Raw genomic sequence first — 19773 nt, forward strand, 5'->3', positions numbered from 1 at the left:
ACATTACTGACACCTAGGTGGCACTTACACCTCACTAACGTTGAGTGCCTTGGCCCTCCTGCAGGCCCTTGTAGCTCAGGATGCAAAGCTGAAACGTGAGGGTGCGGGACTTTGTCCGTTTTCCTCCTGTAAGACTGGTTTCCAAGAGCTTCACCATCTGAAATGCCGTCCATGGCAATGTTACCCCTTCCCTCAGAGATGTGCTGAAATGGAAGAGAGATGCATCTGCTGAAAGTGTCACTGCAGCCACAATGCCTTCTGAGATGCAGCAGGTTCTTACCCACACCCCACAATAAAAGCATTAATGTGCTATTGAATTTCCAGTTTGTATCCAGAGCCCCATTTCCTCTGCAGTCACTCAGGGAACAGCCCCGTAGGAGAAAAAAAAAACCAACCACCTTCATCTGCATTGATCAATACATTTGTTTTAAGGCCTCCAAATAGCATCACGCAGGCTTAGTGCCTGCATGGCAGGCTGTGTATTTTGAGATGGGAATAGAACCTGATGAGAAAATCATTCTAGGATTGTGCAAGGTCAGTCTTACGCCAGAGTACGTTGTGGGGTATTGGGCAAGTGCAAACACCCTCGTCCTTCCTGCAGTCACACAGCTGTTCGGGCTGCCTTTCCTAGAATGCTGGCGTGCAAGAACGACTTCTGCAAAATATGGAAAACTATCAGGTTCCCAGCAAATCGTCATCACCAGGCAGAACAGGGCAAAGTTGAGGCTGTGTTATTTACAAAAACTTTTCCTGAGCGGAATAGTTGTGTATATTCATCATTCCTGGGACAAGTGCCATCTGCACCAGCCAGGTCTTCCTGTCCTCCTCCTCATCGCTAGGAACAGAGTCCAACGCCCTTTTCCCAGCTGTTCTGTGCCAAATCTTCCATGTGTTTCTCCCCAACATCCTGCCGTTCACTGTCTTTCCTTTGAGAGGATCTGGAAGGCGGGAAGCATGATCGGCCTCCATAGTATTCTGTATGTTGACTAGTTCTATATAATGCAAATTTACATGGACGCAGTTTTGTTCAGAGTGCATGTGACTGGCTTCCCTTCTTTACTAGCAAAAAACCAGAAGGCAGATCACCTGGAGTTGGAGATTATGCACTTTTTTTGGAGATTCCAGTCGGTTGTAGTATTTTAGCTCTGTCCAAACAAAGTTGCATCCTCTCTCACAGCTTCAGGTAAGTGCTGAGCAGCTGTGCCTGTCTCGGGGCAGGAGGCTGAAGGATTCTCATTCCTGTGCTCAGTCTCTGCCCTGTGAGAAAAGCGATGGAGGAGCAGCAGAGGGGAAGGACCCTGAAGCTAAAGTCCTGACTAAGCAGCATTTCATACCGAGAGCTCGGGCAATTCTGAGTCAAAGGCTGCTTCCTTCCTTGGGACATGATAACCCAAAAGAGGCAGGAGACGACAGCAATATTCCAGCTCTGTAGTCCCATCCACCGCAGGCAGGGCTGGCTAGTGTCCTGCGGCAGCAACACCCATCCGAGGCGAGACTCTGAGGGGACAGGCAGGGTCTTCGTACCAGCCGGACAGGAGGAAGCCATTTTTCACAGTGGAAGGGACTGAAATGCTGGAACAGAGCCCCAGTGAGGCTGCGTGATCGCCAGCCCTGCAGACCTGCAGCACTGGAAGGACGAGGCCCTGAGCGACCTTGGGAGGCAGCACCGCTTGAGCAGGGCTTGGACTGGAGACCTCCGGGCGGCCCTGCCGGCCTCAATCACTCCACAAGCCTGTGGAAAAAAAACAATCTTGTGCCTGGTTTCAAAGTACAGTTGGTGACTCATGCGTGATGATGCCCAAAAGCTCTTGAATTCAGTAGGAAAACTGCCTTTGATTTCAATGGAGGTCATACGTGACCTGCTGGTGTAATTATTGCGGTGAATTATTGACAGATTTTATCACTGGGTGCAAAGTAGCATTAAACCAGCTCTGTGCATGAAGTGGCCACTTGGGCTTCTTGATTTTTCTTTGCAGAAGTTCCTGGGTTCAGCAGGTCTCACTCCTCCTCTCTCTCTCATGCTGAGATCCTTTCCTTGTAAGCAAATGAGCGATTGTTGCACAACAATTCTGTGAAAACTAGTGTTTGAGGAGGCCTTGGCTGGATTGCACAACCCTACTTGGTCAAAGTCTCCTGAAACACTCTTGTCTGCTGATGGCTCATGTGAGGGCCAGAGCATGAGTCACGGCCTGTCTTGACTAACCCAGGGAGGCCATGGATCAGCAGACCGCACTGCTTCCTGCTTGCCTGGCGGCAGCATGAGGAAACCCCATGGCAAAGCAAAGGAACAAAACCCCGTGGATCATTTAGAAACACCCATTTCATTCCCGCATTTGACATTTTTTTTCCTCACCACTTGAAATGTCAGATACCAGCTCAAAGCAGTGCAGGACTCTGGGCACCAGGCTCCAGACAGAGGGACGTGCTGAACGACTCCAGCAGCCTCCACGCTGGGGACTCAGAGCTTTGCCAGGGACACCAAAACAGCAACACATTTGTTCCAGACAGGCTGTTTCTCCATGACCCCAGTGCTGGCAGAGCCTCGGTCCCACTGCTGAGCTGTGAGCTTGGAGAGGCAGCAGCCGCCAATGTCCTGGGTCCTCCAGGATCCCGTCATCCCGGTCACCCCCGGGCTTGCATTCCCTGACAAGGGACAGCTGTGGTTGAGCCCCGGAGTAGCCGGGTCACGCCTATACCCCAGAGACGAATGTTTAGCAAAGTTGTTGCTGGTGGATTATATAATGTGGCCAAACAGGCCAGGTGCCCCACAGCCTCTGAGCAAGCCCTGCTCTGCACCGAGTTCCAGGTCAGGGATTTCCCTCCAGGCAGCTCGCAGCCAGGCACAGTAACTCACATCACTGTCAACCGTGACAACCTTTGCAAATCAAATCAGAGCTTCGCAGTTGTTATGCCAGAAGAAAATGTTGCGTATGCAATTTGAGAGCCTATGTAAAAGAGAGAGCCTATGTAAAAGCCCACAGAAATTCAGCTGGCACTCCTTGCATTTTGAAAACTGGGATCTGCAGGTCTGATTTTGAGCCTAGGCTGTGGTAAATTTTAGTCTGAGCAGATTTGGAACGCAGTGATTTAGCACTGTCACGGTTTCCATGGGCTCCAGTGACCAGCGGTACAATCCGTGGTTCCCCCTCACCCCGAGGTCCAGCTGCTGACTCAGATGTCCCAGGACACTGTGAGGTGCTGGAGTGCTTCACTTCATCAATTTGTTGCTCGACCCTGGCCAGTGCAAAGTCCAGTTGCTCTCTGGAAATATCCAGCAGAAGATCAGTGCCAGCTTCCTTCCTTGCATGTTGCTACTTTAGTCTCATCCCTACCAGATTACTTTAGGCTCATTAACTGTGACTGTTAAAGTGTAAAGATAACTTGATGAGGCCGAGGACTTCAGCAGACATATACATCTTTGTTCTTGGGGATTAAAATAATTTACAGCAAGCATAGCAGATCTAAGTTGCTGGTCAAACCCACCGCACCTCTAAGTCTGGCACTGGGAGCCCCAGTCCCACTGTATGTGGACCCCGTGCAGTGTGATATCTGGGCACTGGTGGTGGGAGCCAAGGTGGGTACCTGGCTTGGAGCCCTACCAAGGCAGCAAGGAGACTGGTGGCAGGTGGGCCAGAGAGCTAGTCTGGGCCCTCTTTTGGGTGGGGAAGAGAGGTGCAAGGCAGGGAGGATGTCTCCTTTAGGAGAGTAGGTGCAAAAATGGAGAATTTGGAGAGTACGTGTTGGGGAGTAGGTCTGAGAAAAAAGGAAGGTTCCTAAGTGGTGCTGCCCAGAGATTGGAGCCTCCTGCTACCACAGCCCCAGGGGTGGCAGCCGAGATCATCCTTGGTATGACCAACATGGAGCAGGTCAGCCCTCAGGACATATGGACATCAGTGATGATGCCTACGGTGGAAATGGGACAACTGGCCTCTCTGTGCTGTGTGTCAGGGATTTACTGGCAGTGCTTCCACCACAGGGGGAAACTGCCATGAGCTCGTTCAACATGCAGGTGGTGGTCTGAGGAGCCAAGCAAGGTGGGGACATGTTGCCTCACAGCCAGTGTGCCCAGGGGACCCTCTACATGTGCCCCCAGGTGAGGGCCTGCCACCCAGGGCAGGGCGGCAGAAGGGCGAGAGCTGATGGCCTTGCCACAGCCTGCAGCATGGGCGGGGGACAGGAGTGTTGGGGACGCAAGGCTGGCAGCTCCCGTGGCCACGGGAGCTCCCTGGGTGCCTGTCCCCCTGCTACAGCCAGGAGCAGACAGCGGGGGCGCCAGGGGCAGCCCCAGTCCTGGGCCCCCCTGGGGATGGGAGCAGGCTGAGGACAGGCAGGACAGGGCTGGAGCTGGAGCTCCCCCTGCTCAGCATCACCAGGGCAGGGGCTGACAGCCCTGGGAGGCTGACATGGGGTCCTGGGCTGTGGGCTGGGTGGTCCTGGGGAGACACTGGAGGCTGCAGTGCCTGTGAGTGCCCTCAGGGCCCTGAGAGCAGCCTCTCCTCCTCCAGATCGCTACTGGAAACCTGTGTCTCAGGTTTGGTCATGGCATTCCAAGTGCCACCCTGAGAGCAGCGCAGGCTCCCAGCAGGAGCACACTGCCCTGCAAGAGGCTGATGGCAGCACAAGGGAGGAGTTCAGCTCCGGCATGCTGCGGGTGTGCTGCTCAGGGGCAAGGCGGAGGTGCTGACAGCTGCACAGGAGCAGAAATAACCATGGATTTGGAGCCAGCTCAGTCCTGGTGTCACATGCTGCAAGATCTGCATGTGATGTCCTCGAAACCAAGACTGCTGTTATTCACTGTTCCTCATTCTTGGTTGTCCCTTCCTAACAAGACGTGCGTGCAGCCCAAGCTGGCAGATGCACAGCACTGGTTTGCTGTCTGTGTGCAGATCTGGCCAGTGCACGCTGTAGCTGGGACACGTAGACATGGGCATTTCAAGCTCCTGAGACTGAAAGAGTGACCAGCTACATGTGATAACTTTTTACCTTTGGAGGTTCACGAGGAAGGCAGGAACCTGGGTCAACTTAGCCCAACATCCTTTTTTGAATGTTGATGAGAGGAAACAACAGCAGCTTTGAGCAAAGACCAGAGTAAAACATTCTTTATTTCTAATCAGATCTTTGCTATGCCTCATCCCACGTTTGTGTAGCTGCAGTGGAGGTTACTTGCCTTCTGCATACAGACAATCCAGTATCTGTGTTCTCAGTGGGAAGCTTGCCAGAATCAAGGCACCCAGAAGACAAGGATCTGTCTTCAGTTAAGGCTCCTGCTTCTTCATTATCCAATCCTGAAAAACTGTTTTCAAATTTCATTAAATGCATTTTTGCATTGTTTCAGTTTATTCTGGAGGAATTTAGGTTTGCAGGGAAATTTAAGTCTGCAATGACTGAAAGCGTAGGTAGAAAGGAGAATTAGCAAGTTCTGTCTGCAATTTATTAAATTAATAAGCTGGTGGGACTCAGAGATATGAAAACGATAGAGAAAATGACATCCAGGTAAAAAGGGACAGGAATTTAATTCTTAGCTCTTTTTTTACTTTCAAATTTTAATCTGGTTTGCTACACTGGGCAAATAATTAAGTTCTTTACAAACACTTATTTTAAAATAATTGCACCATTTCACACATGGAAATAAATATACATTTTACCAGACACTGTCATACAACCAATGTGATTAAAACCGCTGTAAAACTGATGGTGAAGACTTTGAATCTTTAAGAAAAATACATTGATGAAAATGCCGATTTCAGTGACAAACAGAAGAGAGAAAATGTATTCTTAGTGAATGTACAGGATCATCTTGTATGGTCTGTAACTACGAGGATTTCAAAGGCAATGACAGGTTGTAGACAGTAAGGCAGAGATGGAGTTCTGCTAGCGGGGCAACCCTCTGCCACTGCATACATCAGACAAGACTCAGTTTATTCAAACTGGGTGAACAGATAATGTGTAAACGCAGTCTTACCTCCAGACAGCATTGAGGTGTGTGCAGGCCTTTCACAGGCTTTGTGCACAGAGGTGCTGCACACCTGCCACAATTTGTTATGCAGTAAATGTCTACTTTTCCACAAGATCTCTGGATTTTTTCCACTGTTCATTTACATTCTGCAACATCAGCTGGTTGCCAGCCAGAGGTTCAGAGGTTTGATACTTCAAGTTTTCCAGAGGATGAATGTTCTCCTGAATGCTCCTGTTATTTCTGCAAATGAACTCTGCTGAGAAATACCCTGTATTCAGACAGCATCTACAATTAGCACATCTGCCCTGTGCCGAAGGCCACACTCTGGAGACCTTCTGAGGTCTGCAGATACCAGAGGATCTCACATGATAAACTATCCAGCCCTTCCAGGATGACGGCAAACACAAGAGAAGAGTAGCATGGCCCTTAGGGAAAGTCTGACTCTTTGACAATTGGAACTGGTGTGGTTCTGTGGTCTATTGGTTTATAAATAAAATGGAAATCTTTCTTGGTTTCACTCTTTAGCAGGGAGGCTTTGATATGGTGAGGAAGGGCATTTTTGTCCAGCTGCAGCCACTGGTCATCAACATAAACGAAGAGTCTATAGTCCTTGGGATGGGAGACTTCAAACTTTTCAGCACACTGGTGGCTCAGCTGCTCAGCCGTGGTGTCGTTCCGGGAAGCAAGTGTCCTTGACTGAGCACCAATTTCCAGAAAAGAGATAGAGATGAAATCCTGAAGAGAAACAAGAGGATAGCTCTTATAGTTAACACAGTAGCTTAGGACCAAAGGAAGCAGAATTCAGCCCCAAAGCTCTAACTGCCTAGAGCTCCTAAACACTCTCAAATATCCTCCAATGCTCCAGTTATTCTGTCCTTTCTCCCCTCTGATGAACAAGATCTGAATCATCAAATACTTAAACTAACAAACACGTAACCAAATAATTAGCCCTGTAAAGAAACATAAGTGAAAGTTCTTTTCTGATTTGGATGATACCCTTAGTGAGCAGTCTGCAACAGTTCCCTCTCTCATCTCTCTACAGCTACTGAAGAAATAGGATACACAGAAGTAAGAGAACAGAATAGCAAGTCCAAAACCTCAGAGGTCTGGCCCAAAAACCCCCTGCCTCACAGAAACAGGAAAGGGCTGGCAGTGCAGTCACCCTTGTAACTCCACTGTCACCCAAACATCACCTTGAGGGCGTGTCCTCCAAACTTTCTTCCATCAGTAAGGAAGAAGAAGTTATGCTGAGGAGGTTGATTTACTTGTATCCTGTTTCAGGCAGTAACGAGTGTTGGGATGACTTTCCCCTTGCCAAACTCATGAGGAGCAGAATCTAGATAACTTTTGGCCATAATGGAACCTGTGTGTTTAATTCGTATCTGTGAAGTTCAAAAAAAGCTCCCAGCCTTTTTGGTCAGAAAATACTCAGGTTCCCCAGCAGAAGTGAGATTTGCCAAACATTTGGACTGCGGGTTTCCAAACTGCCTTTATGGAGTATCACTGCAGATGAGTAAGGTAGTCATAGGGGTGTGCAGGGGCACGCTGGTTTATCTCCACCAGGATGGGCTAACATGTCTCTGATATAACCCCTCATTCAAAGGAATGGAAAACAGCCCTTACGCTGCTGGAGGAGGTAAAATCTTCCGGGGAAATGCGGCATTTTCTTGCCCAGCTGTTTTGCTCCATGCTAGGTATTCACTATGAGCTATTGCCAGAGCAGCACTGGAGGCTGGATGGATATTTGATGCATCCCATCCACCACTCACACATTCCGAGACCATCAGAGACTGTTTTGACTACAATATGGGAAGCATATGAACCCCCGTGCTTTCACAGGGATACATGTGCTGTGTCTCCCACTCGGGGGACTTTCTCTCAGCATTCACGGTTTTCAGTCTTGCACTGCGAACGCTTTACAGAACCTGAGACGTGGCCTTTGCTGCCTCCCTGTGGGTGACAATTTCATTGCAGGGCATCCCAACTGCCTGGTCCTGCATGTGGCCTCACCATGGCTGGAGGCCCAGAGGACTCATTCCTCCTGGGACCCTCTCCCACTGGTGCGTGGGAAGGTCTTCACCAGGCCATGCACAGGATGGGCTTCAAAGCCAGCCAACTGTTGTCGGGTCTGCCCTGCTGCTGGGCAGGAGAAGCCAGGCTCTGGAAGATGCTTGTCTGACCAGCCCTTGGCATGTCACAGATCCTCCTACAGCTTTATGCCATCTAGGAACTGCCCCTGTGTAGCCTGCTCACATCTCCTCAGCTTAGCCCAGGACTACCCCAGGCTCTCAGGACATGGAGAAGAGGGGATCCCTGCCTCCCTGATGCAGGGATCCAAATATGAGCCTCCTTCAAGAATGAATAACAGAATTACTCTGCAGTCATATTTAAAATTATATCATTATGATGGTACTTCAGGACTTAAAAATGCATTTTGCAAGAAAAATATGCCTCAAACAAGGTGTGGGGTTTTTAAGATTCTGAAATCTTGTACTGTATGTACTCTTGGTTTTTAATAGTGATTTGGATTAATTTGGTTTTTAAATAATTATCATATTAAAAAGTAGTAAGTATGGAGAGAATATGATCACATTCCAGGCTTTTTCCCTAGAAAGTAATGCTGGCTACCTGCACTGATGAGCGGGAAGCTCGGGCCTTGTTCAGCGTCCTCCGTCGCTCCCAGCGGTGAATGGAGTCCTGCACCTCCATGCTCAGCTGCCGTGTGACTGTGATTTTGTCATAGTTCTTGATGTGCTCCAGAGCCCCATAGGTGGTGGTTAAATAATAGGAGCCTGCGAACAGATAAGGTCTTGTATGAGCACCACACCTGCATGGAGTGTTCATTTCCACTTCCATCCTGGCTGGTTGTGCCTGTGCAGCAGCAGCCGTCTAATGCTTGCACTCTCTGTGCCTTGCTGCAGGGAGTGCAGGGGTGCCTGATGTTAACCCAAGAGAAAAGAGACCTAATGACCACAGCGTCCTCCGCTCCTTTCTGCTTCACAGCAGTGTTACTGCCCAGACTGCTGAGGCTGTAGGTGTCCTAGAGTAAATACAGACCGAAGGAAAACTACTACAAAAACTGCCTTCACAAACAAACCCCAGTGATTCTTATATCCAATCTAAATCTACCTTCTTTCAGTTTTAAACCATTGCACTTTGTCCTGTCACTACAGGTCTTGGTAAAAAGCCTTTCTCTGTCTTTATACATTGAAAGGCTGCAATAAGGTCTCCCTGGAGCCTTCTCTTCTCCAGGCTGAACAACTCCAACTCTCTCAGCCTGTCCTCATAGGAGAGGTGTTCCAGCCCTCTGATCATTTCTGTGGCCCTCCCCTGAACCATCTCCAACAGGTCCATGTCTTTCCTGTACTGAGGAACCCAGAGCTGGACACGGTACTCCAGGTGGGGTCTCACCAGAGTGGAGTAGAGGGGGAGAATCACCTCCCTTGACCTGCTGGCCACTCTTCATGCAGCTTGGGATATGACTTACATTTAGAGCCCTGGGTCCCCTGTGGGCTCAGCACCATTGAGGGCTGTCTCAGATCTGCAAGGACAAGTCACTCTCTAGTCCCTGGATCTCTATCAACTAGACAGGGAGCCCAGATGTTTGGCTGAGGGTAACTCCTGGACTGTTCACGGTTGTGGAATAAATCTTGGTAAAGCAGAGAAACAGGAGATAAAGCAGTAAAAGCCAACAGCCAGTGCTTTTCCTTCAAAAAATCCCTGACTACTGTGGCATTGGCTGCAGCAGGTAATAAATAACCAACTGTAGCAGCCAGAGAAGCAGCTGAACTGTGGTAAGAACAGGCTTGATCAACAGAGATGGAGATAAGCCCTGATGAGAGGACAGAGTTAATCATGAGGAAGGTGCTGCTTTGGTTGCCAGGCAGCCCTATGTCAGGGCATGGCCCCAGTGCCAGATTAATTAAAAGTGCTCATTTTCCCAGCTGCCTCCCAGGCTCAGCTCTGCTGACAAGCAAGGGGCTCAGACCAGGGTCTCCTCTGGACAGAAGGAAGGGTCAGCAGCACCGTGTCCCAGAGGCAGCAGGGATGGGGACGAGTCCCTGTGTCTTCCAGGAGAGATCATGCCAGGCCAGAGCTGGGCGAGGGGCCAAGCCTCAGCGGGATCCCCTGCTGTAACCCCGCTCACCCTGGGTGCCAGGAAAACAGAGAGAAAGAAAAATTGCCTGTGAGCTGAGAGGAGCTCCCCGTTTTTAATGTTTCATAATAATTGCAGTTGCCTCTAGATGGCACTTCCACATCACTCAAACCCCTCGCCAGCCTGCCTGGGGTTTCGTAGCCCTTCCTCAGGCTCTATTGAGCGACACAGTCATTGCGGCTGGTTGTGTAAGTGGTGGCTAAGACAGCATTTTATTTAAGAGCAGTATTTTTAGAGCACCATTAAAATTCGGTGTGGCAGAGGAGAGACCAAGACATTGCCATTTGACTTTCGGTACTCAGGTGGATCCAATGAGGAATGTCCCATAACTAAGTAGGTCGGCATATACCAAAACCACTCCCTTTTTCTTTACTGTCTCCCACAAACTGCTGCTGAGATCAGGCTAACAAGCTTGCATGTACCACTTTCTCCTCTTAAATATAGTTACTATCCTCCCTCATCTGTCATTCCATATTTCTTCTGCCCTGGGAGAGTCAGGTGTGCCTGTGAGGGGACCCACAATGTGGTGTATCCCTTCTCTCAGAATCCAGGGAGGAAGATCTCCCAGTTCCCCGTGACAGGAATTAATTAAATCTTCTTTAAGAATTAATTTTTCTTCCACTTTCCAATATCTTCATTTCCACACAGTCATTCCCCATCGTCTGTTGTTGCCTTCACCCCAGTAGTCAGTATCACTGTTGCTATAAAATTCATTGAAAGCAAATTTTTAATTTGGAGGCTAGATTTGAATGATTTTTTGTGTTGACCTGATGTAATTTCACAGTTTCCTCACTCCCACTTTCTTTTTTTTCCTTTTGTTTCTGTGCCTGAATCACCTTTTGACATTTAACTCTGAAAAGCCTAACTCAGGTTGACTTTTGCCAGTTCCCATTTTAGCCTTGCACTTTGTGATCTCAGAGTTGTCTTTACTGAGATTTTTCCCCCCCCATTCCCTGTATCTGCCATTACTCCCAATCTCCTTTCTGGACTGGTTATTCAGCCAGTTTGATCTGGAACTCCCTCACAATTTTTTTCCCTTTTGACTGGAGAACACATTTCACACAGTCTTTGCATCTTTGACTTAAGAGAACTTCCGGCCAGCTTTATGTTCGATAGCCTGAGCTCCCCAACCCAGCTGACTTCAGTAACCAACCTGGTAGCATGCCCTTTTGAAATGAAGAACCTGTGGGCAGCATAATCACCAAAAATAGCTTAGTTATGTCAGCAAAATGCTGTGCTTAGGCTAACATTTTTTCTGCTAACAATTATTTTCAGCAGGAAAATTAGTCTATGCGGAAACCCCTCACTAATACGATTGCATTGCTACTGCTATTCTGTTAGTATTGACTTTTGCCCACCTCTGCACTGTGCTGGGATGCCATGCTGTTAGTTACAGACTTATACCTCCATTTAACATAAATAAAATTAGTCTGCTGTTGTTCACCCAGGACTCCTAGAACTTCAGTATTTACCAAAGAAAGTCTAACAAAACCCATTTGATCAATTTAGAGACTACTTGGTGAAAAATGATCTGTGTTCTTAACTCAGAGTGCATAACACTGTCACTGTTAGTAGCATTTGCTTCCCAAGCTATATTTAAGAAACTAAAGGTACACAATTCCCTGGGGTATTTGTCCCTCTGTAGCAGAGGTCTTTATTCACATCCAAACCCGATATTCCTCTCTAACTCAGCTTCTGTTTCTCTGCCTCACTGTGTTACTCAGCCAGAGAATGTTGTCAAAGGGGTCACTGGAATTTAAGAGTAGAGTGACCAGGAGAACGATGTATGGCCCCAGACATACAATGCAGTTTAAGATGTGCTCTTTTCTCATTGGAATAAATAAAAGTGTCTGCACAATGGACTGCAGCAGCAGTTTAATGTTAGGCAAAGACCTTTTAACTTTTCAGCCTTTGGGCCAAAGAACACTAGATGTCTCTGTTTAGGTTAGTAATCCAGCAACTCAGTTCTCATTTATGCTGGGACCCTGCCTTTCTAGCTGGTGTCTAATGGCACTGCACTGCTAAAAACATTTAAAGTGTTTGACAATAATTTTAGTGCCTCATATTTGAAAGGCCTGGCAGAAGCTTATCCACAAAGCCTAGTGAGAGCCTTGCTGCCCCACTTTCACAAACACTGAAATAAGTAATGCTTTCCAAAGTGAATATTCCAGGAGCACGTGTTGTACTCTACCTTCCCCAAGCTGCAGAGCAGGGTCCATGAGCTCCATCATGTACTCCACATTCAGCAGGATTTCAGTCAAATTGCTGCGGGCCAACACATACATGAGCACGGGGAGGAAGTCATCTGCACCGTATGGCTTCCCTGAGCAAAGAGAAACACAGAGTGGTCCCAATAAACTCATCACAAAGATATGTTCCCACACAACAGTGACAGCTTCTCACTTAGCATGTCCTTTGCAGACTTTAGCTCACATAATCTAGACAGTTAAAGCTTGCAAGCACCATCAAAGAAAAAAATGCTAAAAAGGGGAAAGTATGTTCACTTTAAAAGTAACTAAACTTGCTTCAATCCCAAAATATGAGCTTGAAAATTTTTAGTGAGCTCCATTTCTGCCAGTCTTTATTAACTGGAGGAAGAGATACTTCATGTATCACAAACAAGAGACAATTCTTGCAGCATGCAAAGGCTGCCAGCTCAGCCCTCTCTTTTGACACTGCTGTCAAGACTGCAATTCAGGTTTGCAATATTAGCAGTGAAGTTGTCTACATGCATTAGGGTTATTTATTCTCTTAGGTTCACTCTACGTGTGGGACCAAAGAGCAGAAAATAGAATTTAAGATAGTGGCTTTTAGGACTGAGGACTTCCAGGTTTATGTTCCCTCAGAAAGCAAAACATTGCACTCCATGTTCCTAATTAAAACAGTCTCCCAAGAGTTGGGATCTAAGAGGAAGCATCTTTCCAGCCATGGTGTCTAGCTAAGAAAACAAAAAGCCTTTCACACTTGACTTAGACTAGTTTTTGGACTTTGTGTGCAGCAGGTGCTACAGGAATGGGCTCATGGGCTGAAGATTTCCTGTGCTTGAAACATTCATACCAACAAAGTCAACGAAGAGATTTTATATGTAAGCTGTAAGAGCTCTTTGGGATCTCTGAGGACAAAAAAGGATACATGTTAACCGCCATCATTATAAAGAATTGCTACTTAAAATAGAATCCAAACTGAAGCTTTATCACATAAACAGCAGAGAACACAAGGACAAATTTTCTTATTTGAAAGATGCTTTCACTTTCTACCAACATGTCATGAATTCGTCATGGACAACCTGTAATAACAAGTTGCTTAACAGACCTATTTTCCCTTCATGCAGGATTGACCATTCCTCTTAAACTAAGCCCAGACTGCTTTCTTTCCAAATGTTCTCCCTCAGATTGTGGGCAGTTTTCCTCACCTGAGCACTTGGATGTGTTGTTTTCATGGGCCATATGTGTCTTACTTGAGAACCTTTTGCCTCATCTCAAACAATCAAAGCTAGCCCTCATGTAGCTTCGGTGAAATTATGCCCTAGCCATTTTTGGCCCATAGTCCACGTGCCCTTCCATGGTAGGGCATAAATTCCTTTTTCTCAAATGTTCCCACTGACTTCTGTCAAATCTTTGCCATGAGTCAGCTTTCCTTTTTTGTGATTCATAGCTGACGCAGATTCTCCACTGGCAAAGAAAGATATTCTTCTGAAGCCACAAAGACACATGAGCTTAGCCCCTAATTTAAAAAAAAAAAAATTTATATGGCTTTAAAATAAACCCAGTAATATATCTAGTGAACAGAGAGTTTATCCAGTTAAAACAGTGTTGGAGGATGAGAGATTGTCAGGACTGTAATTCAGTCTGTTTCTAACAAAGTCTGTACACGCCACAACATGGCCAATTTATTTAATGAAAGCTGGATTAACACTTTCAATTCTGTTTGCTTTGTTATGGCTGCCTTTAGTTGAATGACACAGCCTTAAGTCTTCAACCAGAATATAAAAGGACTGTGTTGTTTCATTAACATCTGGATGGACATTTTGTTTGTCTGTTGTTGGCTTATGCCTCTGTGAAAACTTCAGCTCTGCGAAGGGTCAAATTCGTTACTGTCATATACATTACCATAATACAAGCAGCTTAGTATTACAGCTATTTAATATTGTCTAGCAAAAAAAGATGACACAACTGAAACATGAAAATGTACTAGAAAAACTGCACAGAGAAAAGTCTTATTCTCCTTCTGAACCTAAGTAAATCAGATGCCAACAGAGTTAGTTCTGTATAAAATTAGTGTAAAGGAAGATGAAGTACCAAAGAGATTGCTAGGCTTATTTTTTTGCCTTCTTTAAAAATCGTTTATTTTCAAGGTAGTAGTTACTGACTAGTGGCATGTATTCAGTGCTCTTGATTTCCTGAATGCCAAAGTATTTCCAGTGCAATACAAATAGCAGAATTTTCACTTCCCTACCACTTCTCTTTCATGACCAGTCCACATTGTGTCTACTAGGGCATGTAAGAAAATTCCAAGTTCACAACATGAATGCCTATCCACTAGGAAAAAAACAATGTGTTTTTGCTTTGTTTTGTTTTGTTTTGTTTTGTTTTGTAGGTCACTGAAAGACCAACCAGTCAATGGACTGAACAACCAGTGCAAAGTGGAAACAGCAACTTGGAACTAAACAATTCTGTGTCCACAGCCATCAGCTTCTAGTGTCAACTGAAATGAAAGTTACAGGACACTTTTAAAGAACTCCTACAGAATGTCTCCGTTTCTTCTTTATTGCCTGAAAAGTGATTATATTTACAAGCAGGCACTGAGCCAATTATTTTTCATTGCTGTCTATCTCATTTCTATAAGCTGATTTAGCTGCTCTGCCCACCAGCCCTTGTTATAAACCTTTCTCAACTTCAAGATTTCATAGAAATAATATTGGACTCCCAGCCTGTTCATACAGCTTAAATATCAAGATCTGATATACAGTTTCTTTTTTATTAATAAACTTAGAGTAAGGATGTCTGACTGTAGTAACAGAAAGAGTACTCATTCTCCATATGCTGTGTGCTCATAACATGCATAAATTACGAGGCATCATTTAATCCACTTGTGGGAATATGAAGCCTGATTCTTAAATATCCACATCTGTAGCTAAAGCTGAATCAGCAGGAGCTGTAGGTGTCAACAAGAGAAAGGCAAAGCTAATCATTAAGGGTCTAGCTCTGACTCCACGTGCTGAGCTCTGTGCTCCAGTGTTGCCCAGGGCAGGTCAGGTGTGAGACATTGTCCCTACTCCTTGTAGGCATCACAATGGCTTCTCTCCACTGACTGCAGATGGAGCCTAGGACAGGGGCTTGAGAGGGCCAGATTCTGAACCTCCCCTGGTTCTCCTTGGCAGGCACAGGGACTAGCTTAGACATGTGCAGCCGTCAGACCAAGTACGGCCCTGGGATGCCCTGTATCTCAGTCCATTCATGGGGATAATAGATGCTCTCAGCAACTCGAATATGACCAGAAGCAGAAGGTGCAAAGAGATATGAAACAATGCTTGTGAACCAAGATACCCAAGCGGCTGGTGTTGCTCAGCATCCTGCAACCCACATGCTGCCTGTGCCATGAAAGGCACCGGGGCACTAGCCACCATCCATCCGGGGGTCACAGCAGGGATGTTCTCCCCAGGCTGCTGCCTCCTCAGCTCCACTTCCAATCTGGGCCAGAGCCAAGCTCCAAGGCTGGCATGTCTAGCTCCATCTGTGGTCTCTCACAGAGGGGTATGTTTGCAGCTGAAAGAATTAAATCAATCTCTGACCCTGCCAGTGGTCTCAGTGACACTGGGACCGAGCTTGCTTGTTCAAGGTGGTGGTGTCCTACTCCAGATATGGCTTGCATGCTTTATTTCCCCCCTCTTCCCTGCAGGATCAGGAAACATTTATTTCATAAATATCTGTAAGAAGCTTAAAATAAGCCTTCTCTTCTGCCACAAACTCATCCTATTATGTTTATAGCAAAGCAAATACAACGTCAGCTCCAGGCTGGCATGCAACACTTGAATAGAAAGGATATTAATTAAATACATGATTTAAAGCAACTGGAATTCTGCCTAAGCCTCCATAAAGAAATTGCAGTCTATTTTAACACATTCATGATTTTCCTTTCCCCCCATACATATTCTGACAACCAGCAGACAGTGATGATGCTCTGCATTCTGCTCTAATATTTTACGAATACCGGCATTATGTCTAGCAGCAGCTCTACAGGAAATATGAATTTTAGCCTCAGTTTATAGCTGGGAAACCAGAGGTACAGAAAGGTTAACTGAGATTTGTTCAAGATCGCTTGCATTTTCCTGTCTCTTGCCCATCCCATACTACTTCAGCAAGGTTTGGTTTATGGTATCGTTGAATTAAGAGGGTTAATACATACAGACAGTATGAATCCATCTCAAACACATGTTTTATAAATCAGAGGAATTCGTTCTCCTTGAAAAATGTGAAACATCTCTTTGATTTAAATGTAGAAATTGCACTACTCAAAAGAAAAGAGATAATGTCTAGTCCATCAGCCTTCATTAATAGCAACTTAAATACAAATATCCTCTTACTAAATATAACAAAGCAAAACTGTTATGTATAGCTTTGCTTCTCAGAAGTGAGATGTGATAATGAGCAGTGTGTTGGGATTGATCTGACTTAGTTTTAGGAGCTTCTCGCACCATTTCTGCACTGGCTGCTGAAGTATTTGAGGCCAGTTTCCTTTCCACAGGCTCATCTGTCCCACTGAAGAGCCACCGCTTCCTGCCCAGGCCTTTATCAGCTGCAGACACATATAGGAGTATATAGGGCAACTAATGTCCAGCTGCTCAGTTCTACAGGAGATGACAAACTTCAGCCTAAAAGCTATGGAGAGAAAGATTGCAATGGAATATATGTCCTATTAATCCTCTTTTTCCAAAAGCTGACTATGCATTAGCCACGTGCAAAAAACTATGCAACAGAAATTAAATCAGATGTTTTAGGGCCAGTCACCTAGCCAACTCTATTACTAGTACAGAACTGGTTTTGAACTATGTACTCCTGCTCCCTGTGCAGTTCAAAGATACTCCAAAAATGACGCTTCATAACCTTAGGTATTCCACAAGTTAAAGATGTTGCAGTAAGAAAATTGTTTGTCTGTTCATTCTTCTTGAATCTGCTTAGAAAGCATTCTCCCTCTCTTTCAAACTTCCAGCTTAAGCTTAGAGGCTTTCCATGCCTGATCTTCCCCACTCATGGACTGATCAAACTTGGCCTGTCTGTCTCACACGGTATTTCTTCATAAACTGAGGCCTCCTGCTCCTCTAATTTTGCTTTTCCATCAGTTCTTTTCCACAGAGTGGCAGCTCCCAGGTAGCACAAGGCTGGGAACTCCAGACTTACCATTTCCAGTACACACCACACGTACTGCAGATTTGCATCTTGTTTATCACTCCACAAGTGTCACTAGTGTTTTTAATAGAGAAAAAAGCAGAGATTCTCATTCTACTCCTACCAGACACTATGCTTTTGCCATTTTGCCTGAGTAAAGGTATTTCTGAAAAATAAATAACCAGGAGTTTTTTCTACGTAAGATTACAGTGCTTCTGTATAAATTAGCTATGTGCCCAGCTCTCCCTCTGGGTATTTGAACATGTCTTCCAAATGGAGGAGCAGTCAGAAAGTTGGGAAGTGTATAGTTCCCTGTAAGTCCTGCCTCTTACTTTTTCTGGCGTACAGAGAAAAAAATGCCAGCCACTTTGTGGGGGGTGAGGTGGGTTTCCAAACTCTTCTTCATCTATTCTTTTAGTGCATATTATTCTCACTAAATGCTCCTAGTATTTTTAGCAGGCAGGTTACATATATTTAGATTTTAGGTTACATTCTTGGAGACATATGTTGCTGTTGTTTAATTTTGCACAGAACTTGGAAGAGTTCAATGAGACACTGCAATGCTATTAATATCATAATTGTCCCTTTGGGGAGGATTCACTTACTAGTACCACTGCCTACTCTGTACATGCGAACATCTGAACCAGTACCCCTAAAATCTTTTATAGCCTGTGACGAACTAATCGATATCACCAGTGGAGTTTGTCATGAGTCATCTTACCCTAAACCAGACACCTACATCTAGCCAGATGAATCAACTGAACTCCATTGACTAAGACCCTGTTGTCTGTAATGAGAAGCTAGCCATGATACCCATCTGTGGCCACCTACAACTAGATGTAGCTGTAGATGAGTCCTACGTTAGCATAGATCTATATCTTAGAGTTGCACTTAGAAGTCTGTTGGGAGAAAGGTGTATCGACAAAGACTGTGAACTTGCCTTCCTGATTCCTTGTGATGAATCAGATCCACAAGTTAATTGCCTTCAACTTCAGGGAGGAATGTCAGTTTATAGCAGCTGAGGATCTGACCCATTTGATTCATAGTCTTAGTATCAGAAAAATTTTCAGGCAGATTTTGTCATGTAGTATAAATTGCAACTAAACTGGAGAACTCCTTTTTCTTAAAATGGCCCAATATACATGGAGTCAGTCAATGCTGACTTCAAAGTTTCGTGACTTTCAGCAGTGCTAAGATGGGCACTACCACAAACACAGATGTTCCTGAGTAAGCCTATCCCTAGCTTTAAAGAAAACTTGGTATCTCCTGGGACACCCTAGCCAACCCTGGGCTGCTGTACATGGGTCTCTAAATGTTAAAAGTCTTGTGCTTTTGTATGAGTGTGAAAAAAAAGGGTGCTCTATTTGGTGGTATTTGCACTCTGCTTTGAGATACGAAACCATATTCTCAGGTCAGCTTATCCTACAGCCTAAAGTGAATAAAGACCTGGCCTGAGCTGCCAAATTGCAGTTATCGTGTTACTGAACAGGTAACTTTTCTGACCGAGGTAGACTGATTTTGGTCCTGCGACAGAAGTAATGATTAATTTTGTGTTCTACCTGCCAGAGCAGGAAAAGGGAGGAACTCTCTAATCCAGCAGCGAGTAAGAGGAGCTAAACAAAGAACAGCCTATTGCACAGGAAGCTGAGCGTGGCCTCTGCTCTTCCTGTGTGAAGAACACGGTGCTGCCTCAGGGCTGGCTGAAAGCAAAAGGGGCCCTGGGCCACTGCTCTTGAGATCAGTCAAGAGCAGGAGGAGAATTCCTGACTGCTGAAACCTGGTCTGAGCAGCCTGCAGCACGCTCTTCTGCACACCACCAGCTGGGAATTCCCTGCCAGAAAAATATCTCAGTTTGCTGAACGTTTGTCTTTGCCAGGTGGAAAATCAAAGTGACCTGGGGTCAGTTCATTCTGCTGAAGAGGTTTCACACATCTCACTTCCCCGTGGGTCGTACAGGACATTTCACTCCATTTCTCTCAAAATGAGAGAGAGGAGTTAGACTATAGCATTCTCCTCCCCTTAACCTCTTTTTCTAGTCTGAGTTTATTGTATGTAGTGCATTTCCTTAATGCCAGGCCAGTTTCCTTCTGACCAGGCCTCAGTATGCATCACTGATCACATATACTGGAGAGGGAACTGGACACACAGGGGTGAAGTCAGCTTCCAACCTACACCCCGCTTGCAGTAGCACTCAACATGAGAAAAAAACTGAGCTGGCTGAAATATAGTGCTTTGGTTAACATAACAAACCACAGTGAAACCCTCTGATTTCATGA

The 19773-nt window shown here is 45.8% G+C and overlaps 1 protein-coding gene across 1 annotated transcript in view; it reads right to left on the minus strand.

Annotated features, from left to right (window-relative positions):
- Window positions 1-5614: 5614 nt before the first annotated feature.
- Window positions 5615-19773, minus strand: part of RIN3 (Ras and Rab interactor 3) — a 69828-nt gene continuing 55669 nt past the window's right edge. The window contains exons 8-10 of the mRNA XM_065636032.1: window positions 12304-12435; window positions 8585-8748; window positions 5615-6691 (exon numbers count right to left, since the gene is read on the minus strand). Coding sequence (XP_065492104.1) covers window positions 6383-6691; window positions 8585-8748; window positions 12304-12435 — 605 coding nt within the window. The 3' untranslated portion in view covers window positions 5615-6382. The remainder of the gene's footprint in view (window positions 6692-8584; window positions 8749-12303; window positions 12436-19773) is intronic.

This window comes from Caloenas nicobarica, chromosome 5 (assembly GCF_036013445.1).
Source record: "Caloenas nicobarica isolate bCalNic1 chromosome 5, bCalNic1.hap1, whole genome shotgun sequence".
In the NCBI taxonomy this organism is placed as follows: Eukaryota; Metazoa; Chordata; class Aves; order Columbiformes; family Columbidae; genus Caloenas; species Caloenas nicobarica.